Source organism: Knufia obscura, assembly GCF_036327395.1.
Source record: "Knufia obscura strain CCFEE 5817 isolate CBS 148926 chromosome Unknown scaffold_8, whole genome shotgun sequence".
NCBI lineage: Eukaryota > Fungi > Ascomycota > Eurotiomycetes > Chaetothyriales > Trichomeriaceae > Knufia > Knufia obscura.
This window is the reverse complement of record NW_027042694.1, coordinates 1,099,739-1,117,917: the sequence shown is the minus strand read 5'-3', so window position 1 is coordinate 1,117,917 and position 18,179 is coordinate 1,099,739. Positions and strand designations below refer to the sequence as shown.

The following is an 18,179-nucleotide window of genomic DNA, read 5'->3' as shown; positions in this document are numbered from 1 at the left end:
GTTAGCGAGTATGTGTTCGTCTTTATGATACCCGGAATGAGCTATGCTCGTGTCATGGCAAGATAGCTTCTGGCAGCCATTAGCTACGGCGTTGGGTCGACATTGTCGTAGTGTCGTCGGGTCAGGAAAGAGCAGTCAAGAAACTGAAGACTGCAACCACAAATCTACTGTTACAGGAGTACACAATGACCATAACCTGACGCGTGTGAGCGGCTTCGATGCTACGCCTGGCACGTGTCTCTGCGTCAGCCTGCGCTGGAGCATCCTGAATATTTGCTAGTATGCGGCTCTAGTCACAGTAGCTTTTGGGGGGAGCAAACATCTGGTACTGTGGACCATCACTCCAACCCTCTGCCGCATGACCGACAGACTACCGCGATGCCGTAGGAATATTGTGCAAACGAGCATAAAACGAGAGACTGAACACGAGGCACGAGTAAGGTCTGGTGCCCTTAGTTGCATGGTGGTGCCTGCAGCTGATCTGGTCTGGACTTTTCTCCTCAAAGTCCTCCTGCGTGCAACACTTCCGAATTGTGCCTGTCAATTGCCCTCGTGGTTTATCCTTGTGCTAGCTTCACTAAATAATGGACGGCTTTGTGCATCTTACAAGAATGCTGGAAGTATTTCCGCGCGAGCTACGTAGGGACATGCACTCCGCCTTGGTGATCGGACTCGGAAGTTGCACCTTCCAAGAACGCGGGTCCTAAAATAGCAAGGTCGCGTTTGGGACGCGCACTTTCCGGCTGTCCGTCGACGTCGACCGACCTCGAAAAGGCTTCTCCTTGATCATCACCCCAGAGAAAATCTTTAGCGTCTCGGAAAGCCTCATCTTGACTCGCTACCGCCCCGCAAATCGACCGTTTCTGCTTGACCACACGAAGCCCTCCAGCTCCTCATCTCTTGGACGCGAGCTTCGACCGAACTTAAAACCAGAGGTAATCCCTGTCCTGCTTAGCCTGCCTTGGCCGATGCTGTTGCGTGTGCCTGAACCAGGAGTTGCAAAGCTACTCACATTCAGCGCCAGTATGTCAGACTGGAAGCAGAAGTGATTGTTATACACAGGTGGAATTTGCAAACGCGTCATTAATCCTTCACTATGCCATCCCCAAGACCCAAAGGGAAATCGACGACAAGAAGCAGGCGTTTCAACCCCAGTTTCCCCGCATATGATTGCGTCCATGCTAGATTTGTACTCGACTGCTCTAGCTCAGTGATTCGATTCGAGCTTGTTTCCATGCTGATTTCCACCATTGGTGCAATTTCATCTCAACCCCAGATATGGCTGGGCTACGTTAAGCCTCCCTCGACTTCGCGGATGCTTATTGTCCACCTTTTTAGCGAAGATGGCCTAGCTTCTGCTGATCGATATCAAGATGCACACAAACCACTCCAGAGCTCGCAATCTCCTTTCCTGTCTCCATCAAGCCAAGGGCTGCACCGACTGAAATTGATCCTCACTGGTCCGTGCAATTCGGTTCAGCGGGCTTCTGAGCTAATCCCCTCTCACGGCACTCAGTTGTTAGCTTGGACATGATGATCCTTTTGTGAGCTCAACGTGTCGTTTGATATTTGAGTCTATGCCAGTCACCTCGTCTCGACCGTTGCCTACTTCTTCAGCCTGTTGGTCTCTATCATCACTGCCATCGCTCACTTTGTCCTTAACTTCCGACATCCAGCTGCTTCAATACCTACCTAGTCAAGACCATTTTTGCCAGCTCCTTAGCAGCAACAACAATAACAATGGCATCCAACCTTGCAGACGTCGAGAAGGACCATGCCGGTCATGGTGCCGTCAATGGCAACCGATATGACTTGCACCACGACTATCACGATGAGGATACTGCCCTCAGGAGATTGCGAACAGCTGGAAGTTTGTCAATTTCACCAGAACTCTTCGAGAAAATTTATCTTTCTCCAAAGAATCAAGTGTCGAACAACATTCGATCGACCTTTGCCAACCCAACTCCGCTGTAAGTTATGTACCATAAGCCTCAGAAGTCCTCGTAACTAATGCTTCATAGCGCTCTCGCAGGTTTCTTGCTCTCGCTTACACCCCTCTCGAACGTCCTAATGGGATGGCAAGGAGCTGGTGGTCTCGGCGCTGCTGAAACGTAAGTTGATATGTGTCGGATGCTTGAGTGCACAAATTGACGCTTTTCAGCGGTGCTTACTACTTCTTCGGCGGTCTCCTCATGATACTCGGCGCCCTACTCGAGTTCGTACTTGGTAACACCTTCCCATTTGTCGTCTTCGGCACATTCGGCTCCTTCTGGTTCACTTTCGGCGCAACACTCACTCCAGCGTTCAATGCCTCGATTGCCTACCTCCCAGACGACCCAGCTGCTTCGGCGGCCGACCCGACCTTTATGAGCTCATTCGCCTTCTTCCAGGTCTACATGGGAGTTCTCTGCTTCATCTACTGCATCATTTCCGTGAGGACGAATATCGTCTTCTTCCTCATCTTCCTCCTACTCGTCCCAGCTTTCGGCTGCTTGTCTGCGTACTTCTTCGGTCACGGTGCCAATCATACGCTTCTCACCGCCGCCGGTGCGTTGACCTTCGTTATATGCTTGCTTGGCTGGTACTTGTTCTTCGTGCAGCTCTTAGCGGCCGTCGACTTCCCACTCAACCTGCCTGTTGGCGATTTGAGCAGATATGTTAAGGGTGCTAGCGAGAGGAAGAAGCAGTAGACAGCCTTGGAGTCCGTCGAGACAAGTTGAGTTGTTAAGCAAGCATTGTTGTTACATATGGCAGCCCTGGGGGCACTGTGGCGCCTCTTTGATGAGTAGTTGCCGCAGGTGCAGGGATAAGAACAGAAGAAACTACCACACAAAAGACATGGAGCAAGAATACAACCTTTCTATATTACCATTGATACCCTACTACGACCTTGAATGACGAGCTATGAAATCTGTTTGATAATAGCATTGGGAGGAAAAAGGTTGTATATACCCTGGCGAGTGAAGATGTGGTATCTGCTGGCCTGGGCCAAACCAGCGCAGATTCAAATTCATGATAGCTCATGACATTCACAAATCTATGTCTTGCCCAACTTCAGTACGCAGAGCGTCTATAGTACTCAGTTTGTAATATAATCATTTATCCACTGACTGTTTGGCATTCGCTCTGACTGCTCGTTGTTGCCAACCACCGCGTCCGTCGACACAGTCGGCGGCATGTCACGGGAGCGTTCCGTCACCGCCTTCTTCACCACTTGGGACAAACGCATGATCCACAGACCGTGCTCGGCTTCTACTCCGGAGTCGTCTTTGTATCCCAATCGGAGTCTCGAAACCGTTGTGACAATCAAGATCCTCGAACATTTTCTTGGCATTGAACAAGCGAGCCGGTGCCGGTCGCGAAACGAACAAATTTGACCAGGCTTTCTACCTACAGTATGGCACATGCAATTTTCCACCACTTCTTTGAGGGAGTCCTTCGAACCACGCTCACGACCACTTCAATCTTTGGATCATGTTGGACCAGCCCCGATGAATCACATAATCACGCGGTGACTACAAACTCTACCGTCTCATCAAAGCGTGAGCGGAACCATCTACCCCGTCATCTCGCAAAATCACATTGCCGCGCTCGCAACGTCCACTCATAGCTCATAGACATACTTAACAAGCGCAAGCACGCAGAAACAACGATGGCGTTCGATCGACATCTTACCTTCCTGTTCAAGCCCATCAACACCATCGCGAGGCATATCTTGCTTACACTCAGTAGTCTCACGCGTTGCGGGAGCATATCTACCCTGCAGCAGACCTCGCACCACCACTGCTGACCATCCTCTGGCGCGATCAACCGGTGACAAATTGCAGCCGTACAAGTGGTAGACAGGAAACCTCGGGTGGTCTGACCTCCCTTCCTCCGGTTGTCCGGACGCCCACTCCTCCGCAAACCAGCCCCTGACCCGCTTGAGCGGAATACGCTTCCTTCGCCCGTGGCACGCTAGAGCCGTGGTCTGCGCTCCGGGTGAGCTCTTCATTGGTTGAGTGCGGTGCTGCGCTTCTGGATCTGTTAAGATTGCTTCCTGGGTGTGGTATGGCACGACTGGTGCCTGCCTCCAGCTAAGCCCGGGAGCGCGCTTACTGTTCTCGAGCAGGCAATCTTCCGCGTGACCAAACGCTTGACTTGCTGCAGTCAGGCATGGGCACTGTGGAGAGCCTAAAATAAGTTGGTCTGCTTGTGTGGCGCCCTCGGACTCTGGTCGAAATTGCTTACTGTTGCGTTACTTCTCCTGGCTGAGCTGACTTGGCTTGGTATAAGCATAGCGAGTCACGGTGAGAACTGCCTGAATCAGTTCGTCACGCTATTGCTATCGCGGTCCAGTTCTGCTCCTGAGCCCACGATCACAGTGCTGCCTTGAGCGTTGAAGATATTGCACATTATCTTGGTGGAGGACAGAGGGTTAACCCCTGGTCCTCCTGCGATGCAACAAGTCTTCTTCTGTCACGCTTTGCAGGTCCCAACTCTCAGCATATCGACAACTGCTGTGCGTGTGCAGAGCAGTGATCTCGAGATTCCAGTCAACACGATTCTCGACTTGCCACGTCTTGCCTCGAGATTGGCTAGAATGTAGCAGTAGTATACAGGACCTCTCTGCACCAGGAAGCAAGATGTTTTTGTATTGTTCCTGCATTCCATGCTGCATGGTCATAATTGTCCTTTGGTAGATGCGAATGGCATTGTGTCATATTCAGAAGGACACCTACACTACTTGGCAATAGCATGGACCAACCCAAGAGGATGTCGCGACCAGGCCTGTCAACGTTGCAGTGCCTGATTCTCATTGACCATTCCACAAGGCAAGAGTGACACGACGTCCATGCAACTGATCGCGCCTGCCCTTAAAACAATGCTGTTGATCAAAAGAGAAATCAAAGCATTTCTCTTCCCCCAATCAGTTGTCCATCATCAGATATCTTGCATCGTTCGTCAACAGCATTGCACCTCTTCTGATTCAATACTATTCAATACTATTGCAAGTCATCAATCGAACATCATCTCACGCCAGCATGGATCATATGATGCCTGTTCAGCTACCAACCTCACGGCCTCAGCTGATCTGGCTGATCATCTCTGGTAGCACCGCAGGCCTGACCGTGCAATTTGCACAATCCATCAGAGAAAGAGGTGATATAGCAATCGTGGTAGGCGCTGGAGAGGAACATCGGGCAGGACTTCAGGACGCCGGAGCCTTTCTTCTCACAACAACATGGTATCTTGAGTACGGACTCATCGATCATTTATATGTGGTCGAGCAGGCTATCAAATTTCGTGGCAGGGTCGATGTGGTTCTGCATCAGGAATCCAGCGTGCGATTGGGTAAGTGGGGAGAAGTTAGGTATGCTCGTTCAGCCGCTTGATCATCGCCAGTCTCTAATGTTTGCATAGCCGGGCTAATTGGCGCGGTCCATACGACCGCCGCGTCGTCCATCCCATCAGCTTTATTCAAGCTCTGCTACCACATTTTCGAGAGCGTTGCACTGGTACAATCGTGTTCATTGGTAGTGTCTCGGGCTGGATTGGGCAACCTGGGTGCGGTTCGGATGCAGGATGCAACTTTGCTCTAGAAGGTAAAGCATACCCCTCACCACTGCCGTGCCCATGATCATCACTGACCTGAAGCAGGTATTGCTGAGTCCCTCCATACCGAGACCTCCCACCTGGGTATCAAGACAATCTTGATCGAACCCGGACAGTTTGGAGTCGACCTTTTTCAGGATGGCTACTTGCAGGCATTCCTGGGTAGCCCCTTGTCCGAAAACGCCAGATGGCCTTCACAGAGTCTGCCACAGTACCTACACGCGCTTCGCCAGGTTTCAGCTGGCGATGGCACAAAACTGGTTGAAGTTGTTCTCGATCTTGTTCGCGAGGAAGGGGTCGCTGCTAGTAGGAACACTCTTTTCCGATTACCGCTCGGCACCGATGCCTTCAACATTATCAAAGCCAAGTGCCAGGAGACATTGAAGCTGCTTAAGGAGTGGGAGGATGTCATCAAGAGCACTGACATTGACAGCAGCGCTCACACTGCACTGCGCATCAATGCTCTGCATCGATGCAGGCCATGAATTATACCTAGATAGGGGGGTCCGGCAACCTTGACGATAACGACGCTAATCGCAAAGGGTAGGTATAAGACCGATTAGTCATGGTCGATGCAGCATCGAGGCACTGCACTGCACTGCAATGCATGGAATTCCCAGAGCATCGATGCTTGCAGTGCAACGATATTGGTGAGCGCTGATTGACAGACCACCTCCTTCCACCTTATCGCCCCGACAGCAGTCGCCCGTATTCCCGGAAGGTCCTCTGGATATCGAGGAGTATATGTGATTTGCATGTATGCAGATGCTATGCACCCACACTTGTCTTCCCCATCAACATCTTCACTACCATAGCCCGACAAATCGGATGATAGAAGTCCTTGTTCTTCTCAAATGTTTCAACAGCAAGATCCACATCCATAGCAATCAGACACCTGTACAAAGGTCTGACAAACTTCATCCGTCCAACCTTTGCAAGCATATCCGTGACATGACTCTTGATGCTAGTGTCACCACTCACAAGTGCCACCTGATAATATCGACTCGACACCTCAACGTTCTGTGTCTCACGGACGTTGTACAGCTTCCCCATAGCCCTCGCCTGCTCAGTCGGCAATGGCTTCTCGAAAGTAAGTATCCGCTCCAGGAATACAACAAGCTGATTCGCACTCCACCCCTTCACATCACCCGGCTGCGGCTCAAACCCATCCGCACCGCCCCTCGTAAACCCCTGCCACTTATCCGCCAAACTATAAACCTCATCCACCAAACTCGTATCAAACTCCGGCTTCGGCGGAAACCCCGGCTTGTAGAACCAGCTATCCCAATCAATACTCTCGAGTTTCTTCGATATCTCCTTATCCTCCCCAAAGAACTCCAACAACGTCATCTTAAAATCATAACTATCCAAACTCCTCCCACTCCACACTTCAAAATAATGCGGAATAAACCCATCAAACTTGTCTTTTCCAATCAACTTCTCAATATAATACAGGAACACAAACCCCTTCTCATACGGAATACTACTAAACGCATCATCTGGATCCTTCCCCTTCAAGTCCACAATCAACTTCGTAAACTCGTGGTCCTCACCGTAATGCTTGATACTATCACTCAGCGCAGCCCAGCCAATAATCGCGCTGAAATCACGGTAGCGCTCGTCGTTGCCATGTGTGATCGCTTGGATCCGTCGCTCGAGGTACGTGGTCCAGCCCTCGTTGAGCCAGAAGTGTTCCCAGCTGCAGTTACTCACTAGATTCCCACTCCATGAATGGCTGAGTTCGTGCGCGATGACGTCGACGTTTTGTCTGTCGCCGGAGATGACGGTTGGTGTCGCGAATGTGTAGATTGGATTCTCCATGCCGCCGTAGGGGAAGGAGGGGGGTAAGACGAGGACGTTGTATTGGCCCCACTTGTAGGGGAAGATGAGGGATTCCGCAGCGCTGAGTTGTTTCTCGGTGTCGGCTTCGAACTCCCATTTGCAGGCTGCTAGTTCTTCGGGACCGGTGGCGACGGTGGAGCGGGGGCCGATGGGGGCGAAGGAGATGTCGCCGGAGGCTAGGGCGAAGAGGTAGGAGGGGATTGGGACTTGTTGAGTGAAGGTGTAGGTTTGGGAGGTGTTGTCACTGGAAATACCAGTGGGATTTGCGTCGTCGGCTATTCCGGATGCGATGACAGGGAGGGGCGATTTGATGCTGAATTTGAAGGGGGCTTTGACGTCTGGTGTGTCCTGGCAGGGAAAGATTGAGCGGGCGTGGATGGCTTGGCATTGCGAGAACATGTAGGGGTGTTTCTTGTTTGAGGTTTGAGTTGGTGTTAGCCATTGGAGGGCTGTGCAGGAGGATGTTGTCGCGAAGGCGATTTCGACATCAATCTGTTGTTCGTTTGGGATGCCGGCGTCGAGATGGATTTTTAGCGGACTGCCGTAGGGTTCTAGGCGGGAGAGGAGCTCGAATTTGTGGGGTTTGTTGTTGATGGAGACGTGGTCGATTTGGACGTGGCTGGTGTCTAGGAGGATTTCTTTGGTTTCGGAGTTCGTGAGAGATTTGAGGGTGTGGGAGACTGTGCCGCGGAGGATTTGCGAGTCGAAGAGGATTTCGAGGGAGACTGCTGTTTGAGTTGTTTTCCAGTTGTTGTAGTTGGATAGAGTATTTGGGTCTCGGGGTGTGTGGATGCTGAGGTTTGCCATGTTGGCGGCGGCTCTTGAATATTGTTGGAGTCGTGCGTTCCAAAACGTCCTTTTGGCAATAGTCAGTGGCTGCCTCGCAAGTCTTGATAGTGTGGCAAGCATGAGGATGGAGGGGGACGTCTAGTGGTCGACGATGATTCGTTGATGGACAGGTACGAATGGAGCGGATATCGTCGGCGACAAAAAGGTCTTGGCATGGGTCTATTCGCTCCAGAGTCACTCAGTGTTGCTACACAGTATGATGTTTCGACAACCAAAAGACCATCTCCGTAGATGTGCTCATTCATCATTATTATATACATCTCATATGTTCTATAGCTTTTGGTGCTGTTACATCTATAGTTCATCATTACTGAAAGTTCTGCCACGTACACCCACAACCACCAGTCCCACCATCAATACCGCCAGCAGTCGAGTTGAAGTCGTTTGCATCCTCGAGAATAGTAGGGGCTGGGTTGACTAGTACACCACCGAAGCTTCTGCGCTCGCCAACGACGACTTTCTGGTCTTTGAGTATCTGCCCGTTCGACATGCCGTAGCAATATGCGACTTTGTCATCGATTTTTCCTCCGTGCCGACCAATCACGATGCTGGCTGGGTAGGGAAAGGATCCAGGTCTGTCGAAGTTCGTGGCCGATGATGTCCTGTTCTTCTCGTCCTTTTCTGCGTCGTCTGGGTGCGTCAAGTTGGCATTGGTGAGGCCTGGGAGCAGTCCTCCACCGAATGCTGGATTAGTATATACCTTGAACAGAAATCGAGTCTGTGCGAAAGTGCATCGGACTGTGGCCTCAGCTTTTGTGCTTCCGCCATTCTGGTCCGCTTCGACCACACCGTCAGTGCCTGAATCCCCGTCATCGTTGATTTGTGCGCCAGACAGGTATATCGATTTGTCGTAGTAAGTGTAGAAGCCGTAGTGCTCATCTTGGAGACCGCGATTATACAAGCGCACAGGCTGCGATGTTGGATATGGCGTGGTTGGAAGCAAAGAAGCTGGCGCTGCCGAGCCATCATCTGCCAAAGCCGGTGCTGGAAGTGCATTGAGGAGAGAAGAATCGTTTGATTGGCGGCGGACCAGACGCTCCTTGCTGGACTCAGTATCGTCGTCATCGAATGATGAGGGTACTGTTGGGAATACAGGCATGAAAGTGATGAAGAAAGGCGTCTCTTCTCCGTCAAATGGTGCAGTGATATTGTCTGTTGTCTGGCCCAGAAACACCTGCTCGAGTGACGGCGGCGGCTGCGGGTTCGGTACAAACAGGTCGTTCGTGAAAGGATCGTCTGCTCGCTTATTTAGCTTCTTCTTACCATTCTCGATCGGTATGGTCATGTTGTTTGGTACTGTCCCATTCCGAAACTTGATCTCGAACCTGAAATTCGGCTGATCAGATTCATTCGTGCCGATCTCGTCACGATCTTCTTTAGGTACCGAACAGGACCACATTGTCGATGGTTGAATACATTGTTTCTGCGATGCAGCAAGATTCGGTGCGGCGATGGTAAGAATGCCCGTAGGCATAGGAGGATATCCTGTGAGATTGAGCCACTGGCCATTAACCGGTGTGCCATCACCCCGTCTCGTCAAGCTGACAGCAAGAGCAATGCAAGTTATTATGATGACGAGCAATGCTACAGCAATGCCGATGATCCATCGTCTTTTTGCACGCTGTTCTGAGCCGCCCCTTCCCATGCATCCGTTCTTCGGAAAGCAGCCTCGGCCACGCCAGAGACCACCAACCTTCTTCGCAGCTGCATCTTCCTTCTCGTGTCGCTGTCTTCGCTCCTCAATACTGAGCCTACGATTTGTAGCATCAATATCTGCTGCAGTAACCGGCGCATTCGGCTGTCTATCTGGCAGGGGTGGATATTCTGTTTCAGCAGTGATGAAAGCTGGTCTACCCGGCAGTGGATCGTGCTGTGCGTAGTTATTGTAGACCACAGGCGGCGGATAATATGGCTGCTTGTGTTCCATATCTGACAAGGGAACGGCACTCATTGGTGCCATCGATTTGTGGCCTTCCGGAGACAGTGGTCCTGGTGATGTTACAGGAGCGGTATCAGCGACCAGCGCTTTTTCTGAATACGACTCGGATGCTACAGGAGCTTGATGACCTTCCTGTAGTGATTTGATCTCGACGACCTGCGGCGGTGGAGCGACTGTGGCAATATTTGGCAGATCGTCACCATTGTTCCGAGAGGCAGAATATGTAATTGCTGGCTGCGCTACAGTCATTGTCGCTAATGGGGGTGATGACGCTTTATCTTGTGTTTGTTCCGGAGAAGGACTGCCATCAGGTCTTGTTTCGGATCCTTTGTCACTAGAACTGTCTAGCGCTTTTGCTTTGACCACTGGTGCAATACTCGCTTCTCTGACATTCGGCGATAACTCGTTTGGGGACAAGTTCTCATCTTTGTCCTGAACTGACGGACTCGTTGCATTCACTCCGACCGTATCACGACTTTGAACAAGTGGACTTTCGAATGGACTGGCTAGCACTGCGCCCTTTGTGTCCTCGGAGTCGTGTATAGAATGCAGCTTTGGAAGCTGGTCCACACAAGAATGATTGACGCATTCGAAGTATGGCCGACCGGTGGCCTGCTCAACTGCACAAGCATGGAAATACTCCGCAGCAAGGCCGTTGCCTGTCGGGGCCGGCACAGGTACTCGTGGCTGCTCATCTTTTATTTCCAATTCTTTTGATTCCTGGACAACGTCGTGGTCGAGATCTTTCATGCTGTTCGCTTCCTTTTCCTGCTCCCATTCTGTCCAACGTGACCAAGTACTAGCTCGCGCGCTGGCCAACCCCTGCCGTCGTGGCGTCTCAGGTGAAGTGTCGTTTGGCGAGATCATGAATGAGGGGTCACTGCGAGCAGAAAGCGCCGGCGAATCGTTCTTCTCGGATTGAAATGGCAAAGGAGGCACTGGTGGTGTGTCTGCGGCCTTTTGGCCTTTTCTGCTGGCAAGAGAACCGGCTCGCAGTAGTGGAGAGAGCATCAAATTCCACCATCCTTGAGATTTTGGTCGAGCTGTGTCGGCACTATCTGACAGTATCGGCGTGCCGCTTTCGTACGACGACCTAGGCCCTCTGTATTCGGCCTTTTCGTCATGAACCGCATCGTGGGTGTGAGGTACTGGAGGTGCCTGGGAGGCATCATATTGTGCTTTTTCTGTGGGCATAGCTGAATATATGCTTGATACAGGGCGGCGCACCTCATCTGTACCTCTCCGTTGCAGGACCCACGGGTGTTGGTCGCCGGCAGGGGTGATCACAATGGCTGGTGTCATTGGAGTGGGGTTAGACAAGGCACTGTCTGTGACAGTCTGGTCTATCCTTACTGCATCTGCTTGAGGTATGCTTATACCAATAGGAATACGCTGCGTGAAGGGCGACTTCTGTCTCCTGATCATAGCCTCTTGTAGTTTCTGGATTGGTCTTTCTTTCTTCGACCCCTTCGACTGCCGCCTCTTCATCAAGATCGAACCAAATTGAGGGGACTGTTTCTCTTCATCTGGAGGAGATGCTGTTGCTCGTACCGCTTTATGCGACACGATGGAAAACGCCTTGTTCTTTCGATCAGCTCGGGCTTGTTTTGCTTGTACTTTATTCAAAACGACTCCCTCGGATTTCATGGGCATGTTTGGGCCCACGAAGTCCGTAATAATGTTCAGGTCCGGCTTCTTGTCTTTCTCCTCCCCACTGACAGTACTCGAGGTCTGTCTGAGATGTGTGTACTTGGCATTACTGCTATGTCTTTCAAGATGAAACTCATCCTGCCCACTTGTGCTGCCTCCATCTGTCTCGTTCAAAGAGGACGTGGACAGGCTCGGGGAATCGAACGGGTTTCGCTGTCCCGCTGTTTGTTGACGCTCCTCCGTAGTTCTCGCAGCTGCCATTGATCGCTGATCCTGAGCAGCTCGCGGTGGAAATCGATCGGTTCGAGAGTAGATTTGATGGTCCGTTGTCTGGGAGAGAGACATGTTTGTGTTGGTGCTGTGTGACAAGGCCTGCTTGCATTGATTACGATTAAGGTTGATAACCCTGGTGCGACCAGACAAGGAAATCCGTTGACTTTTCGATCTATTCAGTAAGCAAAACGCAGAATGGAAGCTTTGACCGAGCTAGACACTCTTCGAAGCACATTTGTTAGCAGACAGTGAAGGAAATTCGTCAAGACCACAGAAAGATAACCGGCTATCCGGTCTAAGATCAGAAGCAACGTGGAACATAAGATCGATTGTTTGATGTCGAAGCACTGTTTCTGTACAGGATCATATCTTGGGCAGAGCTCCTCCGCGTTGGTTCCAACCCAGTCGATCGTTCTGATTCGTGATAGTAGACGCGTTCCAAGATGATGAGGCTTATAAGCGCACGCGCTGAAAGGCGTCGGAGCTATTCATGGTGCCGCAAGCGCCTGTCGCAGTTTGAAGCAGCTCTGAACGGTAGCAGAAGCGATGAGTGGTGGACGAGACTCAAAGAAGAGAAGATGCCAAACGAATCTGAGATGAAGATCCACAACCACAAGCGCTCTGCTTGAAGCTCTAAGAGCCAATCAAATTACCTGCACCGGTGCGGCTCAAACAAGCAGTGTCAGCATCTCTATACCATGATACTGAAGACAAAGAAACCTTGCTTGCAGGTAATTGTCTTGGTAGGGATAGCTGCAGAGTATAAAAGTTTGATCGGTGCGTGGACGATACATGCAGATGTCTAGAAAATCTGCGCGCAGCAGGCACGAGAAGGAGCTCCTTCCATGGTCCTCGGCAGAGTATATCAGATCTCGCTGCATCAACAGAGGGCACCTGCCACGGTAGATTTACCCAGGGTTGCCATAAAGTCCTGGGGCAAGTGAAAACCTAAGCGGCGATGCAGGAACATCCTGTCTACCATCTGTACCTTGAAGGACACCAGGTCCGGCCGTACGGAAAGAAGTTCTACGATTTATCGGATCTTCACTGCTAGTAAGGAAAGACTTCGCAAATAGGTGCAACGTCGTTGTTGGAATGTTGCTGGAAAGTTTCTACCTTTCTCTATGAGGCATAGGTTTCGATAGCTCGCAGCAGGTCGTGTCGTGCGGCACTGACGAGTGCCAGATGATCGACTTGATCATCATTTAATACAACACACCCTTCATGTTGATCTTTATCGTCGAAATGATCTCCGCGGCGTGGCTTGCCAACACGCCTCCGTAATCTGTGCTACCCTTCATGGAACAACGATTGACTGACTGCTTGAGAACCCTACCAAAGATACAGCGAAATTTTTAATGGAACTTGATGTTGTTGACACAAGGAACAACTGCCGCTACGCTATGCTGTGCAGGATTCATCTGGCGAGACTGTTACACAAGAAAATGGTTTACATGGGTTCAGACAAGAAAGTGGGTAGGATGGATAATCCCGGGGAGGCACGCGAAAGATGCATGCAGTGCCGGCAGCCACGCTCGTTCCGCTGCAAGGGAGTTCCACCAACCATATGCTGCCTTGTGCATTGACTTTTCCATCTCTGCCTTCAGCTTATGTAGAAAAAAGATCTACCTGCTCGAAGCGTGAGAATCGCAACTCGAATCATGCAATAAAAACACTTCTTCGCTCCTGATGCGACTTGTTCCTAAGCCGAGGCAAGGAACTGCCGGCGTTGTACGAGAAGCTTTCCGCTGTTGTGATACCATCGTCGATCCCACGAGTCGCGGGTAAAGCCTCAACGCTAGTCTGATCTAGCCTGCAGAGCCTCCGTAAGCGTCGAGGATTGAGTGGCAGGACACCAACATGTGGCAAGTCTCTCACAGAACATCCCCTCGGATACAAACAAGCCAACCTCGCTGGCGGCTGCATTACAAAGACATCGTTGAGGGCACGCCGGTGAGGAAATCCGTAGCAACTGTTCGTTCTAGCCTTGCCAATTACTTATGTTGAGACATCTTGCGGCTTGCTCGGCTGCACATCCAGAATCAATAGATCGCGAACAACCCCTGTCTGACATGTACGTGCAGGGATGATTGGATGCTGACGCGATCTCAGTCGTGGTATGCCCTCGTCCGGATTCTCCGTAGAAAGGTCGCGATGCGGAGCAGCCGAAAACTACAGCCGACGGCAACAGTGCGGAGAACACTCGGCGAGTTCGATTATTGTCCATGATGTTGGATCATGCTCATCATAGTCCGTGAAAACTAGGGATAGCGTGGCTTTTTTGCCGGAGGTCTACTGCATTAAGCCACTCTCGATATAGGACAACATACTGTATTCAACAACGAAGCTGATACATGTTCCTCTGACGAGTAGAATGCCTCGATTCGGGGAGTGCAGCAAAAGCAGGTTTGAATCCTGGAGTACGGGTACGTATATTGGGACGAGCAATACTTGACAGCAATGCTTGGCGTAAGGCCATCTGAGAGCTGAGAGCTGAGACTTGGGAGACTCCCAGCCTGCACAGAGACACGTGGACGGAGACTCGTGTCGATCCACCCTGAAATGACTGATCAGCATGTCGCCTATCGCGCGAGCATGGCAAAGAGGGTCGTATGGGCCCAGCCGTAGTCTGAGCTCCTAGGTAGCAGAGCTGAGAATGTGTTTGTAACGATGATTATGATTAACCACGCATGCCGCTGCGTCAAGATGAAGCATTCATTAATCTGTGCGCACAGATCAAGTTCATCTGTTCATGCGGCATTGAAACTATTGCTTCTCGTGGCAGGGTTTCTGAGAGCTGTCCGGAAGAAAGGTCCACGGAGTTAGCCATGCTGGGGTATGAATGGGACCGTGGGTGGACAGGCTCTCCCTTCGTAGCTAAGCTTGTGCCAGTAGCGTGCTGTCTAAGGCAGGCCACTCCCAATTCATACTGCCACCAAATCTACTTGAGCTCCAATTGGCACATGAGCAGTATGATGTCTGCCAAAAGAGCAAGGACGACTCCAGGACGCGACAGACACAGTTTAGACTGACATGATGGTCCAGAACGAGGCTTACCAGGAGTCTCTGGCAATCGCAATTCAGAATTGGATCGTCGGATGGTGGAGAGGCATTTCACGTTAGCAGGGCCCGTACTTGGTACCATTCGCCTCCCACGCTGTTCCCTTCCACTTGGCTCCTGCATTTCTGTACCATGCCCTGTAACTTGTAACTGTAACTCGTACATGAGATGCACTGGCAGTAGCACTACCACCTCTGCACCTGGCAATGTACTTGGTCTATTCGGCTGATCACCTTTCTGACAGTTGAGCAGCTTTACTCCGTGTTTTGTTTCCCTTGAGGTCTAACTTTACCTCCTCACAATTTCCTTCCAACCTGCGACAGTGAATTGGCGTTACCCAAACTACAACATTAGAACCTGCGACCACCCACCGGCGAGGCCGATCTCAGCATTACCTTCCCTCTCACCGTGTCGCTGGAGCCGAGATTCGTCAGTCTCACGGTGTAACTTCAGGTTGAACGACCCAACTCGACCGCGTTTCTCTTCACTCATTGCCCGGCCAACTGCATGCATTCTTTCTCTGCATTTTCTACAACCTGAATTATTACACACGACACCGCTTGAAATCTGTGGCAGGAGCTCGTACAGAAAGTCATCTGGAGCATAGCTGGTGTGGAAGTCTGCTGCGCGAGGAGGAAAGTTCAAGCAGGATTGTTGCATGCGCAACAGAAAGCATTAGAATACTGGAAAGTCCAACAAGACTTCACACCAAAGGATACGGAACACCTCCAGCTCTAAGAAGCCCTCTTCATACCAAAAAGATCTCGAGATCCACGCATCTGGCGCGCTCTTATATGACCAACGAACCCAGCCGGACCTTGCAGACCTTTGCTACACACAAGTGCTACGAGCATCTGCTGTGTTAGCTTCTCGGAGAATTCCTGTCGCATATTCTGCGACTGATCTCTTGTGAACACTGCCTGGCCAGTCGTTGTGCGAGTGAGCTATAGTGGCACAAGCATCTACGGGAGGGATCTTTTACCTGAAATCGAGCCTGCGCCACAATCTGGGGATCTGAACTGGCATATACGGCAGCATTGTCAATTTTCCTTGTGAGCTCACAATACTGGTATCCCCAAAGTGAGATCAGCCAATATGGAAACCTCAACAGCTCATCGTCCATGGGAGATGACTTCTTCTCCTTCGCAAACACAAAAGCTGCCCTCAATTAGCACTCTGACTCGAGATGTGGACAATCGCGCCTATGAGAAACCATCTCAGACCATGACCCCAAGAGATTCTGCTGGTAGTTGGACAGGTACTACGGGAGTTCGTGAGTGCTTTGGAATACTGTTTTTGCACTCACTTTGCTTACCATCCTAGTTTCTGCTTCGTCGACGACATCCACCAATACAATGCCCTACCTCAATTCTTCGACAAATCATTCTCCTAATCAACAATCTCAGCCATACACGCCTACAGAACCAGATATGCCAACATCTGCTTTCTCGTCACAAAGGAACTCTGCTGCACCCCACCATACCATTGATCCCAATCATCACCGAGGCAGCATTAATTTCGACGACTCGAGACGAGGTAGCGTCGATAGTCGCATGCATCAGCACATGGACTCTCTAAGACTCAATGGACCAACTTCTCCCTACAATCAGAGCGCAAATGCATCGCAAACATCGCTAGCTTCAAGCCTACAACAACAGCGAGGCATCCAGAATAATGGGTTGAGATTGTCCAATGGCAGCATACCCGCCTCTCCTCACTGGTCCCGAAACAGTATAACACAGCGCAACCCGATTGCTGGTCGTATCGCTCCTCCAATCATGGAGCACCCGCGTGACCGGAGTCAATTTGCGGCCGAACCGACAAGAGGTCAGCCCTGGGCTTTCCCAGATCCAGACGAGTCTGCTCCAGGATCAATGATATCAAGGCGGAACAGTCAGGCATCTTCATTCACAAACTCGATATACAGTGAGCTCAATAGGCCACTGCCACCGGGTCAGCATGGTGAGTCCTGCAAACGTGCCCACAAATCGAGACACTAATTCTTTAGCAGAGTTGCCAGACCACCATCACCATACCGCCATGCCACCGCACGACAGGGTATCGTCACTCAAAGAAGACCCTGACTCACCGACGAGCACTACGCCCTACAGTCGAACACCTGAACTACGAGTCACGCACAAGCTAGCTGAACGGAAGCGACGAAGTGAAATGAAAGACTGCTTCGAGCAGCTACGAAACAAACTTCCAGCCGCTCAGAACAATAAATCCTCGAAATGGGAAACACTAGCACGAGGTAAGACCAATACGGCTGGTCATTTCCACCATGCACTAATCATATATACAGCGATCGACTATATCAATTCTCTTGAAGGCCAGAACAAATCTACCAGGATAGAACTTGACCGACAACGTGATCAAATGCACCAGATGGAGTTGCAACTGAAGGAGCTTTCTGCGCGCGTCAACGGCGGTAGCTTCCCACAACCACCCAACTCGATATCACAATATAACGGTGGCTATTCGAATGGTGTGGACTCTGAAGCCTCGCGGACCCTTCCACCAATCATGAATGGAGGCGCAATGCAAGGAGTTACCTACGGCGAAAATGGACGATGAGCTATTAGACTGATGCTTGCAAGAAAGACCGATTCAGAGATCCAGTACTGCGCCCACATCAGAGACTATGATCTGTGGTGTGCTGCAAACAGCGTGTCGGCAGGGTTGTGGTGCCGTGTGGTAGTTGATCTTGCACGAAGCAAGTACGTTTCAACAAGGCTACGCCACGACTCCATCACGAATTGAAATGTGATAACGAGCTAGAGTCGACATCAGACAGAGATGCGACCGAAGGACGAAAGGGGGATGTACAACAGAAAATTTCGGCTCACAGTGTGACGATCACGAAAGATCACACACCAACAAGCTTCTTAAAGAAGCATGTGAAGAAGCTGATGAAAATGGTTCCTGCCAGGTCATTGCGAAGCAAGACGAGTCGGCAGGTAATCGTAC

At 50.9% G+C, this 18,179-nt stretch overlaps 4 protein-coding genes across 4 annotated transcripts; 2 read left to right on the top strand and 2 right to left on the bottom strand.

Moving 5' to 3' along the window:
- Positions 1-1,740: 1,740 nt before the first annotated feature.
- PMZ80_007243 (uncharacterized protein) lies at positions 1,741-2,690 on the top strand (the record flags this gene model as incomplete). Its single annotated transcript, XM_064875651.1, has 3 exons — positions 1,741-1,970; positions 2,022-2,111; positions 2,162-2,690. 3 exons carry the CDS (start codon positions 1,741-1,743, stop codon positions 2,688-2,690), a joined length of 849 nt encoding a protein of 282 aa, XP_064728916.1.
- Positions 2,691-6,363: 3,673 nt separating this feature from the next.
- On the bottom strand, positions 6,364-8,244 carry LAP2_2 (Leucyl aminopeptidase yscIV; the record flags this gene model as incomplete). Its single annotated transcript, XM_064875650.1, has 1 exon — positions 6,364-8,244. One exon carries the CDS (start codon positions 8,242-8,244, stop codon positions 6,364-6,366), a length of 1,881 nt encoding a protein of 626 aa, XP_064728915.1.
- A 349-nt stretch (positions 8,245-8,593) lies between these two features.
- Positions 8,594-12,220, bottom strand: PMZ80_007241 (uncharacterized protein; the record flags this gene model as incomplete). Its single annotated transcript, XM_064875649.1, has 1 exon — positions 8,594-12,220. The coding sequence occupies one exon, from the start codon at positions 12,218-12,220 to the stop codon at positions 8,594-8,596; it is 3,627 nt and encodes a 1,208-aa protein (XP_064728914.1).
- A 4,344-nt stretch (positions 12,221-16,564) lies between these two features.
- PMZ80_007240 (uncharacterized protein) lies at positions 16,565-17,786 on the top strand (the record flags this gene model as incomplete). Its single annotated transcript, XM_064875648.1, has 3 exons — positions 16,565-17,171; positions 17,221-17,463; positions 17,515-17,786. 3 exons carry the CDS (start codon positions 16,565-16,567, stop codon positions 17,784-17,786), a joined length of 1,122 nt encoding a protein of 373 aa, XP_064728913.1.
- Positions 17,787-18,179: the final 393 nt, after the last annotated feature.